An 18,996-nucleotide genomic window follows, 5' to 3' on the forward strand; every position below is an offset into this window, starting at 1 on the left:
CTAGTTCACTTACTAGAATTTAATCATTGCATTAGGGATCAAGTTCTAAATGCAGATTTTAGGCTGCAGACATGGCTGGCCCCATCTGGGGATCACACACACACACACACACACACACACACACACACACACACACCCCAGCAGGAGGATGAATGGAGCTCAGTCTGGGCTTGAACAAACACTGGTGGTGCTCCATGCCAACCAACCCCACCACAGCCCGCCTTCTACCCTCAACCGAAGGGACAGAGGAACTTTCTTCCCAAGGTGGCAATACAGGCTCCTCTTCCAAGTGAGCTCCAACAGAGTCATTTAAGTCTTGAAACCATAGGCGCCTTGGTGGGACAGGGCTCCATTCAGTAGAGGGCCTCCTGCCACATGGCAAAAAGGAAGCTGTGCAAAGCTGGGGAAGCTGGCCTAGGGTCTGGGGCCTGTTACTGCCAACTCCACCCCGATTCAGATATGCCTCAATGCTGGAAATCTAGTAACACTCCTTCAACTGTGCTTCAGAGTTAAGGTGTAGGAAGCCTTCACCGCTTAGTAGTGAAGCCAAATGTGGATGTGAAACACAACTCATCCATCAGATAAGAGCCAAGCCGAAGGCAGTGGTCAGTGCGAGCAATAGGCATCACTCTGCAGTTTTCAGGGGCTGGACGCAGGGATTCATACCTTAAGTGAATACTCTTACCACTGAGAACATGCCCAGCCTGCAAGTGAAACAAGCCAGGTGTGGTGGTTCGGACCTTAAATCCCAGCACTTTGGGAGGCAGAGGCAAATGGGTCTCTGAGTTCAATGCTAGTAGCCTGGTCTATCTATATAGCAAGGCCCAGGCCATCCGGGGCTACACAGAGAGACTCTGCCTCAAAAAACAAAAACAAACAAACAAAAAAACAAACAAACAAACAAACAGAAAACAGAAAGAAAGAAAAAGAAGAGGCAACTGGCATATAAATCTGATGCTTCAGGTTCTTTAGAATGTATAGATAATGCATAAAACATCCCAGGCTCTAGCAGTTTCCTACTGATGATGGCACAGAAATTGAAACAAAAATAGTCATCAGTCTCTTCTTCGCTTTCTTGAAAAGAAATCTCTATAGGTGAGGCTGACTTCAACTCAGGCTTACACTTCCTTCTTGCCTCAGCTTCCCAAACAGCTAGGACAACAGGTGTGGACCAGCGAACTAAGCTAACAACCCTCTTCTTAACCCTTGCTATTGATGTTTAGTTTCACTGTTTCTACCCCAGACTTCCTAAGATGTTGGCTTTCCCTCATTACAGCAGGTCTCTACTGAATTTCCTTGGCACCCTCCAGTTTCTAGCACACGGACTCCACTCACCACACCCTGAGTCTGAAGAAAGACAGACAGGAAAGAGTGAAATGAGACTGAAGAACACATGGGAAATCAGAGCAGATGGACACCAACAGTAATTTTACTGTTCATAGCTAAAGTGGATCACTTGATTCTTTTGGATATTTATTCCATAAGATACATTTTACAACTCAAGTCATAGGAAAGGACACGAAGTGAAGGAAAAACAATAAATAAAAGCTTTGCGTCATGACCAGAAAACCCAAAGCAAACCCCCATGCCTTCCCTGGGGACTAAATGCCCCTATTCCTCAGCTTCCCGGGGGGTCCAAGTGAGCTACACAGAGCAGAGGCAGAGAAGCACACAAACAGCACAAGGGGACTGATGCCTGGCAGTGCAGATAACTCTGAGGGGCAGAGTGGTATCCTTCATAACCAGAAGCACAAGCGTGACTGGGAAATGTCCCAGGGCTGGAGGTCCAGGATGCATGCCTTGAGCCAGAAAGCTCACGTGAGTTCAAGTCCCTCTGGGATTAAGCACAAGGTCCCTGTAATATTTTAAGATACAAATTCAGAAATAAAAATGTCTAGCCATCACAGCCAAGGGCAGAAAAGACTCTGGGAAGGCCAGAGGGTGCAGAGCAGAAGGCATGCATCATGTTTGCAGGATGGACCTGATGGAGTCAAAGTAAAATCCAGGTGCCCGAGGATGTGGTCCAAGGGCTCACGGAGGGAAGGATGGAGCCATCTGTTTCTGGAAGGTACAATCCGAGTCCACACCAGCAACCGGGCTGGTAGTGTAGACCCTGACTTCCTCCTTTAGTCGTCAGAGGACAGGCGGAATGAAGACAGAGGCGCCACCTAAACAGTAGCCTGTGGGTCGGGTGCTAGTGCAAGACTGTGCTGGTGTCCTCAGTGGACCACAGCAGGAGCACAACACAGAGCAAAAGGGGTTAGCAAGGGGGAAGCGAGCAAAAATATGGGCACACTGATTCAGAGCAACAAACGCACCTTAGGCAGTGAAAAAAGAAAACATTGAAATACAGAGAACAGTAACCCAGGGAACATGGAAAAGGTGCGTATGGAGGGCGGTCCAGGAAGGGATGGCAGGAGCCAGCAATCCTGATGCCCTTGATGCCCATTTTAAACGATATTTCATGTTCTCTAAAGTACAGCAAAGAACAAGATCTCAGTTTAAGCTCAGCAAGAGGAGGAGGCGGGGGTGGGGTGGGGAGGGGGTCGCTAGCACAGTATCAGTTCTTAGTCTTCCTAGTAAAACCCTGGGTCAAGGCCAAACCCCAACATAGCTGCATGAAAGCAGCCTTCTTACTTGTAACCAGGACATGGCACCATAGCAAACGAGAGGGAAAACCAAACGCGGCAGAAAACCAACAGAGACATTTTACGCAGGCAAAAAAAAAAAAAAAGGTTCTTCAGTACAAGACATCTTCTATTCACAGAACAAGGCAGCTCCCCCAGCCAAGCAGAGCAAAGCTCCACGATACTCAGAAAGAAAACGGATTTGGTATTTAAGTTTCACTTCTTAAGACAACCCCCCCCCTCCAAATTTCTACCCCAAGGGCTTGCTAAAATGAGAGAGGCTGGCAAAAAGAAAAACTGCAGAAAGACCAAGCAGAAGAGAACCCGGGACTCTTCCAGTCCTACCTAGACAACCTATTAGAGAACTTGAAGTCTGGGCCAGAAGAAAAGAAGATTCTTCTCATAGATTTTTTAAAAGTTTATAGAGAAGTTGGACAAAAAAAAAAGGGGGGCCAAAGAAAGCTGTCTCAGGCCTTCCGGGTTAGGGAGCCAAGACCACTACGAAAACAAAAAGAACGATGGCAAACCCAGCTTCAGACACATTGTTCATTGGTTCACGGACCCCAGGCAGGCACGGTGTTACTAAGTGAGAGACTTGAGGAACCTCACTGCCTTGAGGGAGGTCTGTAGCGTCGCAGCACTGCAGAGTGAGTGCATCTGCAAAGGCTCACGCACAGGGAGTCACCCAGGCTTGGCAAGCCCTGGCCCTCTCACCTGGTAGAGGAATCTTTGGCTGAAGTGCTGCATGGCCCCCTGGAGCTGGTTCCGCTGGGACTGCCACTGCTCGTAGTTGCGCACGTACTCAGCGGTTGGACGCTGCCAGGTAGTTGTCCGGGTGTTGTGATCCACATAGTAAAACCTGCCTCGGGGGTCTGTGCGTTTTTCCCACCTGGAAACAAGGCGCTCATGCTGAGATGGGTACCTCACCATCTTTGCTGCCCCACGACCCTACCCCACCAAATTCTAAACATAGTCTTAGGAGGTCTTATAAGGAATTGACTAGTTGTCTGGGCCACAGGTAGTAGGCATGTCGCCTACTGGGACAATCAAGATGAACCTCAGGGTATTTTCTGGGAAATTCTAGGGGAGAAAACAGTCTTCCATCTTTTCTGAACCTCACTTGTTCAGCTGCACAGTGAGGTTGGCCCAGGATACAAACACCGGAGAAAAGCTGGGTTTAGGGCTATAGTGTTTAAACACAAGATCCAAGCTTCATTAGAAGTCAGGGCATCTAGAATTTTTCATCACATGAGCTGATAAAGTCCCTACAAAGCCTAAGTCAGACCGGGTTTTGATTTGTTTGTATTTGAGAGAGAGTCTCACTATGTACTCTGGGTTAGTCTGTAACTCACTCTGTAGATCAAGCTGGCTTTGATATCAGATATCTTCCTGGCTCCTGAATTTTTGTGATTTATTTCTCTAAAAGGACAGGCTATCTCTTGATGTCATTACTTCCCTAGCTGTACGTCTCCCATACCCTTCCTCTAATGCAGGCTCTGTACGTCCACAATCCTCTGCTCTCCACTGTTGTCACAAGTCGTCTCAGCCCATCTTCCTGACAGGGCTTTCAATGGACTCTGGGGTTGGGTACCCTGGGTGCTGCATCCATCCTCTCTTCTGGGTCAGCTTGCTCTCATTTGCTGAAGTAAGTGACATAGTACTTCCCACGTAAAGGCTCCAAAGTGGAGTTTCTGAAAGTCACCCTGTCTCAGGGATGTTAAAGCAATGGGAAGGAGCTATTTCCATCCTCGTGACAGCCCACCCACTGCTGCTGCGGCTTTCTCCACTCCCAGTCCTTTCTATGTACCCTATTTTCCCCTCTGGAAGCTTCCAACATCTTTCTTGGCACTCTGAGATTCCATTAGATGTGGCTTGGGTGGGTCACTCTTCATTTTCCAGGCTGAGCACTGGATGTGGGCCCTGCTAATCAGGATACTTCGCATCTCCATTTTGGCAATTCTTTTCATTTTGGTTTTTTGAGACAGGGTCTCATATGTAGCCCTGGCTGTCCTGAAGCTCACTATGAAAACCAAGTTGGTCTTGAACTCACAGAGATTCACCTGCCTCCTGCCTCTGTCTTTGAGTGCTGGGATTAAAGGTATGCACCACCATGTCCACTCATTTTTTTATCTTCCTTCCTTCCTTCCTTCCTTCCTTCCTTCCTTCCTTCCTTCCCTTCCCTTCCCTTCCTTTCCCTTCCCTTCCCTTCCTTCCTTTATTGTTTGTCTGTTTTGCTTTTCGAGATAGGGTTTCTCTGTGTGATAGCCCTGGCTGTCTTGGAACTCTGTAGACTAGGCTGGCCGAGAACTCAACAGAGATCTACCTGCCTCTACCTCCAAAGTGCTGGGATTAAAAGTGTGCAACACTATTGCCCAGCTCTTTTTTTTTCTTTCTTGCCTTTTTGGAGACAGGGTTTCTCTGTGTAATCATTTTTTTCTTTAAAATTTTTTAGATTATGACTAACAACGCTGCTATGAACATAGTTGAGCACATATCCTTGTGGCACAGTTGAACAACCTTAGGATATACACAAAAAGTGGTATTTCTGGGTCTTGAAGAAGGTTGTTTCCTAATTTTCTGAGACATCGCCACACTGTCATCCAAAAGGCCTGTACCAGCTTGCACTCCCCACAGCAATGCAGGAGTGTTCCTTTTATCCCCCAACTCTCCAGCATAAGTTGTCATCTGTGTTTTTGGTCTTGGCCATTTTAGTGTGTGTATGTGTACGTATGCACATGTATGTGCCAGAGTGTACATATACAGATATGGTAGTCAGAGGAAGTTTCAGGAGTCGACGGGTTCCAGGGATTGAAGTAAGGTTGCTGAGTTTAGTGGCAAGCACTTTCACCCATCTTGGCAGCTCCCAGGTTTGGTAGTTTCCTATTTTTGTTACAACAGTCACTCCCTATTCTCTGTCTGGTCTCATACTTGGATACCAGCTTCCCTAAATTTACGTTCTAATTTTCATGTCTCCAAACATTCTAATAAGTTTTGGGTTCTTTTTGTTTGTTTACTTTGACATAGTCTCGTGTAGCTGAGACTGTACCAACTCATAATGAAGCTGTGGATAGCCTAAATGCCTCATCCTCTTGTCTCTGTTTCCAAGAACTGAGATTATTGGGCTGCCATGTTGATTCATTACTGGTTAAAACCACTTGTTGCTCTCACAGAAGACTCGGATTCAAGTCTAGTACCCACATGGCAACTCATAATTGTCTATACCTCCAATCTTGGGGATCCAACACCCTCTTCTGACTTCACTAGGCACCAGACATGCATGTGGTGCACATATATGCACATAGGCAAAACACTCACACACATAAAATAAAAATATGCAAACAAAAAGAACTAACGTTACAAGTATATTATCACTATACTTGGCTTTGATTTTATTTCTATCGCCACACACATTAACTGCCGGGGGCTAGGGAGGAGGTAAAGTGTCATGATGGAAGGATGATCAGGAGACTCTTGCAGCCTGAATATCAACCAGAGTGTTTATTTATACAGAGTTCAGTAAGTAGGAAGAGATTCACAATCTCCTGCTGTATACCAAGGCTATATTTTCATTTTTCCCATATTCATTTTCCCCTTTTGAGGATATTAATTAAAATTTAGAAGCTGGGAATGGTGATTCATGTCTGTAATCCCAGTTTTCTGGAAGCCGAGACAGGAGAATCACTGTGAATGAGCCAGGAGCAGGCTGAGTACTTAGGCAGGAGCTGCAGGCTGCACATGTCTTACTGAGGCAGAGGCTCCGCTAGCCCATCTGAGGGTCCTTGGACATCAGTTGCAGTTTTCCTACTATAGGCTGGCCAATTTCTCCAGCAAACAAATAAACAGAAAAAAAAAACAACAAAACAAAACAAACAAAAAACCCTCCAGTCTTTAACCTAAGGATGGTTTCTTCAGTTCATCCGTTGCTACAATTATGACTTGTGCCCCTAACGATGGTCTGGTTCTCTGAGAAGTTTTCAGGGCCAATGGCAGTCATGTCTGTGCGTGTATATGTCTGTATGTATATGTGTGTATATGTTTGTGTGTGTATATGTCTGTGTGTATGCACATGTGGCAGGATGCATGTGCTCAAACATGTACATGAGGCAACAGAATGGGAAAGATGACTGACAGCCTGAGACTTGAACTGCTCTTGCAAAGAAGCCGTGAGGTGACCTCCAGGCTTTCATCTCATACACACCCTCCTAGGGTCTTTGGTGCTCTGTGCTGAGATCCAGCCAGACCTTCAGACCGCAGGCTTCCTCAGCTCTACCACCTGCCTATCGGCAAAGACACCTGGGTCACTATCTCCTGTGTGCTGTCTGTTTGTCTGTCTCCCTCTCCTTCTATTTCCTTCATCCTTCCTTCAACTTCTCTGATCTTCTGGTCTACACTTCCTATGCTAGGATTATAGGCATGTGCTTCCATGCCTGGCTATGTCTTATTTTTGAACATTTGTGCTTTTCCTAAAATGAATTTATTGCCATTTTAGCAAGTTTTCAGGAAGAATGGGATAAATACATGTTCAGTCCACATGTTTACCTAGAAGTCATCTGCTGGGTGAATTTCAAATTTCTTAGACATGTGTGTGTGCACATGTGTGTGTGTGTGTTTGTGTGTACATTCACATGCCACATGTGTACGAGTGCTCTAGGAAGCCAGAAGAATGTTGTGGATCGACGGAGAAAGAGAGAGGAGGTCACTGGTCACTTCTCTGTTGCTTCCCTGATCAATTAGGTTCTTATCCTGGTATCTGACTCCAGAGTTTTTATTGATCCAAAAAAAAAAAAAAAAAAAAAAAAAAAGGTCGAGCCTTTCTTTCAGTCCCTCCCTATAACTTCCTGTGTCTCTATATGTCCTTGGTCCTCCAAAACCTCTATGGCTAATTTTGGCCAGCTAGTAGCAAGCTCTGCTGTCTGATTCAAAGTAAACTTTATTGGCAGTCTTGGGAGTGTCAGCGTGTGATCAAATATCCCACAACAGAAGAAGGTACAGAGTCCTCTGGTGCTGGAGTTACAGATGCTTGTGTCACCTGACATGGGTGCTAGGACCCAAACTCAGCTCTTCTGGAAGAACAGCAAGCACTCTTAACAGTTGTCAAGCTGTTAACATCTCTCTATTCCAAAGTTTCAAACTTCTAAGCTGTGTAATTTCATTATTTATTTCCCTATAAATCTTGAGAGGAGTCATAATCTTTAAGAACAGAGCTGAGTTAGCCTCCTCACTCTGGCTCCACCGAGCACAAAAAAAAAAGAGAAACCCTGTCTCGAAAAAAAAAAAAAAAAAAAAAAAAAAAAAAAAGGCTTGACAGAGCACACCTGGAGCATCCAGTTTGACTTGAATCTTCTACTCTGGCAAATGGTTCCATGCACCACTCCCTAACCTTTCATATTCCCACTGCACCTCCACTGATGCCATCCTCCTATGTAAGTATAGCCCTCCTACAACTGTCTGTGGGGCTTGCTAGTGTCTGCCTCCCCCCTGCCGAGCTCTGGTCTGAGCATTGCTCAGGACGGACCAAAGAGCACCTGATGCAGCCTTGGCTACAGGCCCAGTACTTTGTGCTCCAGAATAAAGGGACTGCGCTGCACATATGTTGCCAGGAATTTGCTATAATAGGGTAGCCATAATAAATCAAGTATTTGATTCAATCTTGTTTCTTTCCTTTTTTTCGGTTTTTCAAGACAGAGTTTTTCTGTTAACAGTCCTAGCTGTCCTGGAACTCGCTCTGTGGACTAGGATGGCCTTGAACTCCTGGAGATCCGCCTATCTCTGCCTCCCGAGTGCTGGGATTAAAAACATGTGCCATCACCACCTGGCTTTAATCTTGTTTCAATCAGTAGGTTTGCTGAGATAATGGTTTTATTTGCTGTTTTAAAGTTGATCATAATTGTATCTCATGCTACCTTGGGCAGAAACTTCTGTTATTAACTATGTTAAATGTTTATGCTCTTTCTAGGTTTTACTACACAAAGAAGTAAGAACCCTTCACTTAAAATTCTGGAAGAACTGTGTTAGGTACCAAGACGAGCTTCTCCCATGAGAACATTAAAAGTATCCTGGGAGCCAGGCTGTGGCTAGGTTGGTAGAGTGCTTGCCTAGCATTCATGAGACCCAAAACTGCATAAACCAGGTGAGGCGGTGCATACTGGGAATCCCAGCATTTGGAAACAGAAGCAGGAAGATCAAAAGTTTGATGTCAGCCTTGGCTATATAGCAAGGTTGAAGACACCCTGCACTACATGAGAGTCCACCTCAAAAAAAAAAAAAAAAAACCACAAAGAAAAGAAAAATCTAATCACAAAAACCCTGTCCTAGAAAGAAGAAAGCTTGATTGCTTGATTGGTGTCCCATCTTAATATGTAATGAATAATAAGACCCTAGTCATTCTTAGAACCCCATATTTACTTTAGCTCTTCCAAAATGCTCAATAGATCAATGTTTACACATCAACTAGGGATGATGACACACGCCTTTAATCTTAGCATTTGAGAGGCAGAGGCAGGAAGATCTCTGAGTTTGAGGTCAGCTTGTTCTACAGAGCGAGTTCCAGGATGACACAGAGAAACCCTGTCTCAAAAAAAAAAAACAAGGAAGGAAGGAAGAAAGGAAGGAAGGAAAAGGCAGGGAAAGGAAATGAAAAGGAAAGGAAAAGAAAGCCCAAACAACATCTATACTTCCTATAGACCAGAGGGTTCAGAGACAGCAACAGTACATTTTACATCATTCTTGTTCTGAAGTTTAAAAGTGCAGGGCTGGAGAGATGGCTCAGTGGTTAAGAGCATTGCCTGCTCTTCCAAAGGTCCTGAGTTCAATTCCCAGCAACCACATGGTGGCTCACAACCATTTGTAGTGATGTCTGGTGCCCTCTTGTGGCCTGCACACACACACACACACAAACAGAATATTGTATACTACATAAATAAATAAATATTTTTTTAAAAAAGTGCAAGTCATACTGTTAAGTCAACGCTTGACCTGTGACACATTTAAAGAAATACAAACGTTGACTGTGTGTTGGAGGATATGGAACAATAAATACTGCTAACTACCAGGACCAAAGCCCCATCTCAGCCAACATGGCAGTCCTGATGGCAGTCCTACACAGAACTTAGGTGACGTAAACAGAACTGTTACCAGGCAGACAAGCCTAAAGGTTTCCATTTACTAGAAAAGCTGAACCTCCCTTAAGCTTCCCCAAAAGGTCAACCACAAGACACCTAGTTCTGGATCAATATGGACAGTATGTATCAGCTCAGGCCCTCCCCTGCTGCCATACAAATGGGCTTCTCTGCTTCCCCACTACCTTGAGATGGCCTTTGCAATTTGAGCCCCAATAAATCTTTTTTTTCTGCTTATGAAAAGTGGTCTGGTTCTGTAATTTTGATGTACCATCACGAATACTAACAACATGGAGGTTTTACCTTAGTGACTTTTTGTTATTATTGTTGTTGTTTTTTGTTTTTGTTTTGTTTGTTTGTTTGTCTTTTCAAGACTAGATCTCATTATATAGCCCTGGTTGTCCTGAAACTCACTCTGCAGGTCAGGCTGGCTTCACTAAGATCTACCAGCTTCTGCCTCCCAAGTGCTCTGGGATCAAGGGTATGTGCCATTATGCCTGGCTAATGGCATATTTTAGAAGTGTGTACTGAAATATGGGTAAATGATAATGTATATGGTCTGCCTCAAAATAACCTAAACCAAGAAAACCAAGGAAAGTGGATGAGGGTTACAGATCACAGACTGGAAAGGTTTTCTATAAAGTGAATGTTTAAAGCTTTCTGGTATAGTCTGTGTTGCAGTTACTTGATTATGCCACTGAAGAATAAAAGCAACCATTAGAAACATAAACTCAGCCCTCAGGAGGTTGAGGCAAAGAATCACTGAAGGTTCATGGGAAGCCTTCATTACTTAATGAGACAAAGTGAGTTCCAGAACAGCCTGGGATTCAGAGTGAGATGCCTGTCTCAAAAACCCAACCACTCGGGGCAGATGTGGTGACGCACACACAGCCTTAGCTCTAGACTCGGGACCACTGGGGCAGATGTGGTGACACACACACACAACTTTAGCTCTAGACTCAGGAGGCAGAGGCAGGTAGAGCTATGTTGAGTTGGATGCCAGTCTGCTACATACTGAGTGCTAGGCCAGCCAGGGGTACATAGAGAGACCTTGTTTCAAAAACAAAACAAAATGCCAACCAACCAACCTGCTAACCAGCCACAAAAAACCCTCCCATAACCTCAGTGTGGCTCAGAGGTACCATGGCGACCACACCCAAGGCACTGGGTGTGAATCCCTAGCACTGAAAGGAGAGAAAAAAGGAAAGAAAAAGGAGAGTGGTTAGCAAATGAATATGGCCATGTTCCCAGAAAATATTTACAAAAATGGGTGGAGGGCTTGATTTCACCCACATGCTGCTCTAAGGGGACAACTCGTGCTACAGATAAAACTGGCTAAGACTATGTGAGGCTCATTATACCATTCTCTATACTTGAAAATTTCCATAAGAGTATAACAATTTCCACCATTCCCACAATAAAATGTGGAAATTAGGAAAAAAAACTAAGAAGCCAATGTTTAACTTTGGTAGCCTTCACTTGACGTCGAGTCCAAGTAGAAAGAGAGCGAGCACTAGGGATGACGGATGAGGAGCACCACTCCCAGGAAAGAGAGCGAGCACTAGGGATGACGGATGAGGAGCACCACTCCCAGGAAAGAGAGCGAGCACTAGGGATGACGGATGAGGAGCACCACTCCCAGGAAAGCAAGAAGGAAAACCCAAGGCTCTGCTGGAAACTGGAGAGACAGCAGCACGCCTGTGGAAATTTGTGGAGCTAGACAGTGAGGTGGGGACTGCCTGGCACACACTTAACAAAGCACAGAGGCTCTTCCCAGAGCCCCACAGCCACCATCCTTCCCCTAGGTACACTGGGAGGATGGTGTTCATATTTATGCAGGCGCTCTTCATGGCTGCACTAGGTGGGCTGAGGGCGAGTCTTTCTTGAGAGCAGAATTCATTCCCTTTCGGAAGTTCTCAAGACCAGGAGACACATGTGGAAAGAACGTTCTGTCCCTTGCAGACAGGAAATCAAACCCCTTTTCTCCTTGAACTTGGACAGTCTTTCTTGGCTTTTGGTTTTGGAGAACTTCACTGTGTTCTCACCAAGCCCAGAGAAATTAGGAGCAACCTGCTTTGGGGGGCAGGCTGTACATGGAAATGTACATTTGTATACATGTTACATTTGTGTACATGTTCATATCTGCCACATGTATATGCACATATGTACAAAGGACAGAGGTTGACATTGGTGTCTTCCTCTGTTGCTCCCCTTATTATTTTTGAAGCAGGGTATTTTAGTGAACCGGAACCTACCAATTCAGCTAGACTGGCTGGCCAGTGGCCCCCAGGGATCTTCCTGTCTCTGTCCCTTCAGTGTTGGGCTTACAGGTAGGTACACACTGGCTTTTATACAGGTGTTGGGATCTAAATTCAGGTCTCCATACTTGCCTGGAAAGGACTCTACCAACTGTTCCATCGCTCCAGCTTTGAGTCCTGCTCCTCTTTTTCTCTTTTTTTTTTTTTAAGAGATTTTTAATTTACATTTATATGTATGTGTGTAGGTGTGCACACGTGTGACTGCTCCCAGAGTCTAGAAGAGGGAAATCAGACTCCCTGGAGCTAGAACTACAGGTGTCACCTGATATGGGTTTTGGGAACTGAATCCCGGTCCTTTGGAAGACCGGTCAGTGCTCTTAACCTCTGAGAACTTCCCCGGTCCGTGGCCATCTTTCTTACTTACCCTATGCCCTATTTAACCCCAGAAACTTTTAAAACATTATAGTATATCCTAAGAACAAAGGCTAAATTAAGGGGACTGGATAGGAAAAGTCATTAAGAGATCCAGGGTGTCAGGTGATGGTGGTGCACACTTTTAATCTCAGCACTCGGGAAGCTGGGGCAGGTGGAGCTCTGTGAGTTCAAGGCCAGGTCTACAGATCGAGTTTCAGGACAGCCACGGCTACACAGAGAAATTGTCTCAAAAAAAAATTAAACAAACAAACAAAAAAACAGAGAGAGAGAGAGAGAGAGAGAGAGAGAGAGAGAGAGAGAGAGAGAGCAACCCAAACTAGGGTAATTGTCTGCTGCCTCTAAAGAAAGGAACTGAACTGCTGAATTGCCAATCCTCATAAAGGTGTCTCCATACACCTCATAAAGGTGTTCTCCATACAGAAAGCTGACTAAGGGAAAGCTGAGAGATGGCTCAGAGGTTAAGAACACTGGCTGCTCTTCCAGAGGTTCTGAGTTCAATTTCCAGCAACTACATGGTGGCTCACAACCATCTATAATGAGATCTGGTGCCTTCTCCTGGTGTGCAGGCAGAACACTGTAAACATAGTAAATAAACAAATCTTAAAAAAAAAAAAAAAAGAAAAGGAAGGAAGGAAGAGAGAGAGAGGGAAAGAGAAAGGTAAGGCTGTCTCCAGGTCTCAACAGCCCTGTCAGCACTGACTATCACACAATAATGAAGGTCCTGCCATGAGTCGGGTCCAATACAATGAATGTGCAGTAAAGGACAGGCTGGAGACAGGGGAGAGCGGAAGGAGGGGAAAGACAGGGTATGATTGAGACAGCATGGCAGAGTGATAGACTCCCCCGTGGGAGATCCCTGGTACCCATTCCAGAGTCTCAGGCCTTACCCTGGAGGAAGAGGCCGCTCCCAGGTGGTGGTCTTGGTATTGTGGTCAACATAATAGACACGTCCGTTGGGCAGCTCTCTTTGTTCCCATCTGGAAAATAACACCAAGGGGAGGCATGACACATACAGCTGAAAGGTACAGTCCCAGGCAGGAAGGAAGGCATTCATTGTCCATGGGCTCAAAAGAAAAACAAAACAAAAACCCCAAAGATGACATTTCACACATTTCACCACAAAGATGACTGGTCAGCCCAGTGGCACACCAGTTCTAAGCTGCTGCTGGAACCCTCCTGACAGGACTGCTGTGCGTCCCTTCACAACAGAGAGCACTGGAAATCCCCCGGGCACAAGCTTGCATGCCATGATCATTTTTTTTCTTTTTTTAAAAATTTATCTTTTATTATGTGTCTGTGTGGGGGTATATGCAAGTGAGTGCAGGTGTCCGAGAAAGCCAGATGGAGGAACTGGATCCTCCTGGAGCTAGGGCTACAGGCAGTGGTGTGCCACCATATCGCAATCTGGAAGAGCAGTATGTGCTCCTCGTCTCTGAGGAGCCGTCTCTCCAGCTGCTCTGTGAATTGTTCCAATTGGTGCTTCTTGGGTATTATAGGATCAAAGATTCCTTAAGAATGCAATGGAGGGCCGGGCGGTGGTGGTGCACGCCTTTAATCCCAGCACTCGGGAGGCAGAGGCAGGCAGATCTCTGTGAGTTCGAGGCCAGCATGGTCTACAAGAGCTAGTTCCAGGACAGGAAACAAAAAGCTACAGAGAAACCCTGTCTCCAAAAAAAAAAAAAAGAATACAGTGGAGGGGCTGGAGAAATGGCTCAGAGGTCAAGAGCACTGAGTGCTCTTCCAAAGGTCCTGAGTTCAATTCCCAGCACCCACATGGTGGCTCACAACCATCTAAAATGAGATCTGGTGCCCTCTTCTGGTGTACAGGCAGAACACTATACATCATAAATTAATACATCTTAAAAAAAGATTACAATGGAAACAGAGAATGTTTTCTTTCTAAAATGAATTCCTAAAAAAAAATTGGAGGGAAATGGGAGGCAGTGGCGGGGAAGAGAAGAAATCTTTAATAAATAAATAAATTAAAAAATAGATAAAAACCAGACTGGCAGAGTTGCTGACACATGAGACAGGTAGGCTTTTAAAAAGATAAAAAAAAAAAAAAAAAAACACTGACAGGAACTGCCCCATTCAAACTTACTCACATAGAAATTATCCAAACCCAGGCTGGGCGGGTGGTGACTCATGCCTTTAATCCTACCATTCCGGAGACAGAGACAGGTGAATCTATCTAAGAGACTTCAAGGACAGCCTGGTCTACAAGAGCTAGTTCCAGAACTGGTTCCAAAGCTACAGAGAAACCCTGTCTCGAAACCCCCCCCTCAAAAAAGAGGAATATCCAAACCCCAAATAGAGAACTCAAGGTCACTCTCAGCTTCGCAGTAAGTTAAGGATGGCTTGAACTACATCAAACACTGTCTTGAAAATTAAAACTGGGTATCTACTATATACCCTGGTAATAGAGCACACGCCTGATTCATGCCAGGTCCTGGAATATAGTCTTAGCACTGTAAAAACGTAAAAACAGGGTCAGATCCTAATAAGAGCGGTCTGCTCATTTTGCAAAACTGTTCACAATGATTTCATTGGGGGTCTTCACCCCATATTTTTGAAACAGGGTCTTGATATGCAGTCCATGCTGCCCTCCAACTTTACTTACCATCCTTCTGCCTCAGCCTCTTGAGTGCTGGGACTTACAGTCATGTCCTACCAAACCCGGTCTGGAACACCCTCTTTAAAAGATAAAGTATCTGTTGTAGCAAACGGAGATCTAAAAAGTGAACAACTGGCACTGGTGTCTCTGCTAAGGGTCACACTGAACTAGCGCTGCTCCGGGGCTGTCTAGGAGTCAGCACCATGGCCACAGACATCAAGACTAAAATAAAAAACTACGAAACACCCAACCCACAGCATAAGCAGACCAGGAGCTGCTGGCAGAACTCCCTGGAGCCACACTGCTGGGAGACGACAATGATTGCTAAGGCTTTTGGGTGACTTGTGTGCGTGGTACCCCTGTGTGTACAATCCCTTAGCCCCGTATCATGGGCCTCAGCTGGGATGGCTGCAGAGCAGAGGGCACATTTCCTGGGAAGAGCTGACCTGGCTCCGCCCATCTCTCCTCTGTTCTCTGTTTTTCTTTTCTCCTCAGAGAGTAAAAAGGGGACCTGGATATATGATAGTCCTTACCCTGGGACCCTGAATCATAATGTAACAACTAATAAAACTCACCGAAAAAGTTAAAAACAAAAACCCTGAACATATTTTTCTTTTATTCCTAAAACCCTTTCAGTATATAACTCATCTTATATGCAGTTTCCATTTGAAACAAAGGAAATGGTTTTATTATGCCTTGTTTAATATTTTAATCTGAAGATAGGCAGATACTTGAAATTCCAGGCAATGGATGCCTTTAATCCACACAGTGGTACAGAACTGCCAAGACACATGAGCTCCCCCTCCTCTCCCCTCCCCTGCAGCCCACGGTTCTGGCTGCTCTTTTAGCACACAGGCCTAGGTGAGATCTGCCCTCTCATCTCTGATGGCAACAGTCACTCTTTCAGGGACTGCTATTGTCCAGCCCTACTCTGTGTCCTTATGAACCTTCTCAACTGACTTGCTAGGAAACAGGGAAGGACCAGACCTTCCTTCCACCTGTTACTATCTACACAGCCTTTGAAAACCGGACCCCTGCTCAGATTAAATGACCGTGGGGTCTTTCCTGACCCCCGGCCTGGCTTGCCTCCCTTTCCTTGAGAACTCTCACTCCTCCCTTACCTGCAAAGCTATTCACGAGCCACACAGCCTTCCCCTCATTCATTCAGCACAGTGGGTCACTTCTGTCACCAGCCGTGCACGAGCCTCCTGCTTCTGCTTGACCCACATAAATTAAGCCTCCCGACTGTCTTGGCTTGGTCTCCTCATGCCAAGAAAACGATACTGGCTTTGACTTTTGTCAGCATATCCCTGCCAGGGGTTGAGTTTCTGTCCCGTATAAGCATCTTCCTCACACTGAGATAAAAAGCCTTTTCAATCCATTGCTGTGGGTCTTGCTCAGCGCTGCATCTGGGTCACACAGGTCTGTCTACGTACTGAACAGCTTTCTTTGATGCTCTCAGAAACAGTGTTCACAGCAGCGAGTTTGTTTCAGGTCACTACCCGACTTGTTGCTCCTTGGCCCTCAGTGAGTGACACCGGACTGAATAGTGGCCACACTGAGTCTTGTTTTTGAAGACTTAAGAAGTTTCCCATTTAAATCAGTCTTAAGGTAATTTTTCTCTTACCTTCATTCCTTTATTCTGTTGTGTATCTTCTACCCTTGATCCCCAGTCTCCCCACAATCTCCACATTAAAGAGTTTAAAGGCCAAGACAAAGCCTCGATCCCATTCTTAGGATGATGTCAATTAACTTTCTACACCATTATCTAAAAGGTTACCATCAGCGTGGTGTGGTGCCTACATGGAATCTCAGCACTCAGGAGGCAAAGACAGAAGGATCAGGACTTCACGATAGCCTGAGCCAGTGGAAGATTCATATCAAGAACTCTGTTATTGCTTTCTTAGTATGCACGAAGCCCTGGGCTGAGCTCTCAGTGTCATGCAGAAATTCCCTCCAAAAGTAATTCTCCATTAAAAATCATCAGGAAATGAGCTACCCACTAGCTGCCATTACATTATATTGTCAAACCATCCGGATCAACGCATTGGTTAGTCAGATCCTGTGTTTGGACAGATCTCAGTTTCACAAAAAAAAAAAAAAAAAAAAAAAAACAGGCAAAACTGGGAATGTGCTGATAATGACAAGGAGTTCAGGTTAGTACTAGGGTTCTTCCTAAATGACCTTTATAAAATTACATGGTTAAATGCTCAAACTACATTCTTAGTAAGAGTATTGATGTGGCTGGAGAGATGGCTCAGCAGTTAAGAGCACAGGCTGCCCTTTTCAGAGGACCCAGGTTCAATTCCCAGCACCCACATGGCAGCTCACAACTGTCTGACTCCAGTTTCAGGGGACCTGACACTTTTATAGACATAAATGCAGGCAAAATATAAATGCACATGAAATAAAAATAAGTAATTTTTTTTAAAAAAGAAAGAGTATGGACTATTTCTAGTCATTACTGTGCTTGTTTTATTTACCTAAGCAATGGGTATTAACAGCCCTCACAGTCAAAGAAAACCTGCTTTCTCCATTAGAAACAGGGCCATTGGGAAGGTGGTGGATGGGGGCACTAGGAAGAGGGAGAAGGAGATGGTAAATGGATATGATCAAAGCACATTGTATAAATTATATGAAATTTTTAAAGAATAATTTTAAAATGGAATTAATAGGTAAAATCATAACATGGTGATATGTACACATTTATAACTTCCAGTCTCTGGAGGTTAAAGTAGGAAGATCCTTAGTTCAAAGTCAGCCTAGGACACAGGACACCTAGTGACACCCAGTCTCCTACATACTAAGTTCAAAGCCAGCCTAGGATACAGGAAATCTTGTATAGAATAAATTAAACAAAACAAACAGACGAAGCCATGGTAGACAGAACCTTGGGCATCCTAAAGAAAGGATTTCTTGCTATTACTTAAACTGAAATGAAACTTTAGAAGAATATACTAGAAGTATTTGTGTTTTCCCAAAGTCTCCCATGTAGAGCATTCTACGCCCAAGCCCAAGATGCTAGAGGAGCAGCTACTGAGTTTCCTAAATTAAGTCTGTTTTCTTTTTCTCTTCAATAATACTGTTTTCTTTGCCTTGGGGAAATCCCAGATGGAGTCTGGTAACATTCAAATATAAGCTTTTATAGAAAGTAAAGACAAGTCTCAGAAATGGTTTCTGTAAAACACACACACACTTTTCAAATGGAAAGTTGACAACCTAGGTAGATAATGTGAAAAATAATGGATGAGAGCAAAAATGAGTCTTTTCCTTTCTAAAGGCAACTTGATCAATAACCCTGTCTGTATAAATCCTCTGAGTTTGCAGAGCGGTGGTGGCGCACGCCTTTAATCCCAGCACTTGGGAGGCAGAGGCAGGGGGATCTCTGTGAGTTCGAGGCCAGCCTGGTCTACAAGAGCTAGTTCCAGGACAGACTCCAAAGCTACAGAGAAATCCTGTCTCGAAAAACCAAAAAAAAAAAAAAAAAAAAAAAAAAAAAAAAAATCCTCTGAGTTTGAACTCCTAACGCAGACAAGGAAAGAATCGAGTCAGAGATGTAGCTGTAAGAGCATCTATTATAGCTCATCAGAGCAGGGGCGGAGACCCTGAACAGCTCCATGGGACACAAAGAGAAATGCTATTACTATTTTTTTTATTTTATTTTTATTTTTTATTATTTATTTATTTATTAAAGATTTCTGCCTCCTCCGCACCACCGCCTCCCATTTCCCTCCCCCTCCCCCATCAGCCCGAAGAGCAATCAGGGTTCCCTGCCCTGTGGGAAGTCCAAGGATCACCCACCTCCATCCGGGTCTAGTAAGGTGAGCATCCAAACTGCCTAGGCTCCCACAAAGCCAGTAAGTACAGTAGGATCAAAAACCCATTGCCATTGTTCTTGAGTTCTCAGTACTCCTCATTTATTTTTTTGTTTTTGTTTGTTTGCT

At 44.7% G+C, this 18,996-nt stretch overlaps 1 protein-coding gene across 1 annotated transcript in view; it reads right to left on the bottom strand.

Annotated features, from left to right (window-relative positions):
- Window positions 1-18,996, bottom strand: part of Wwp2 (WW domain containing E3 ubiquitin protein ligase 2) — a 123,682-nt gene that overhangs the window by 13,486 nt on the left and 91,200 nt on the right. Inside the window, exons 9-10 of the mRNA XM_005345707.2 lie at window positions 13,326-13,415; window positions 3,342-3,516 (exon numbers count right to left, since the gene is read on the bottom strand). Of these exons, the coding sequence (XP_005345764.1) occupies window positions 3,342-3,516; window positions 13,326-13,415 (265 nt within the window). The remainder of the gene's footprint in view (window positions 1-3,341; window positions 3,517-13,325; window positions 13,416-18,996) is intronic.

Source organism: Microtus ochrogaster, chromosome 4 (assembly GCF_000317375.1).
Source record: "Microtus ochrogaster isolate Prairie Vole_2 chromosome 4, MicOch1.0, whole genome shotgun sequence".
NCBI lineage: Eukaryota > Metazoa > Chordata > Mammalia > Rodentia > Cricetidae > Microtus > Microtus ochrogaster.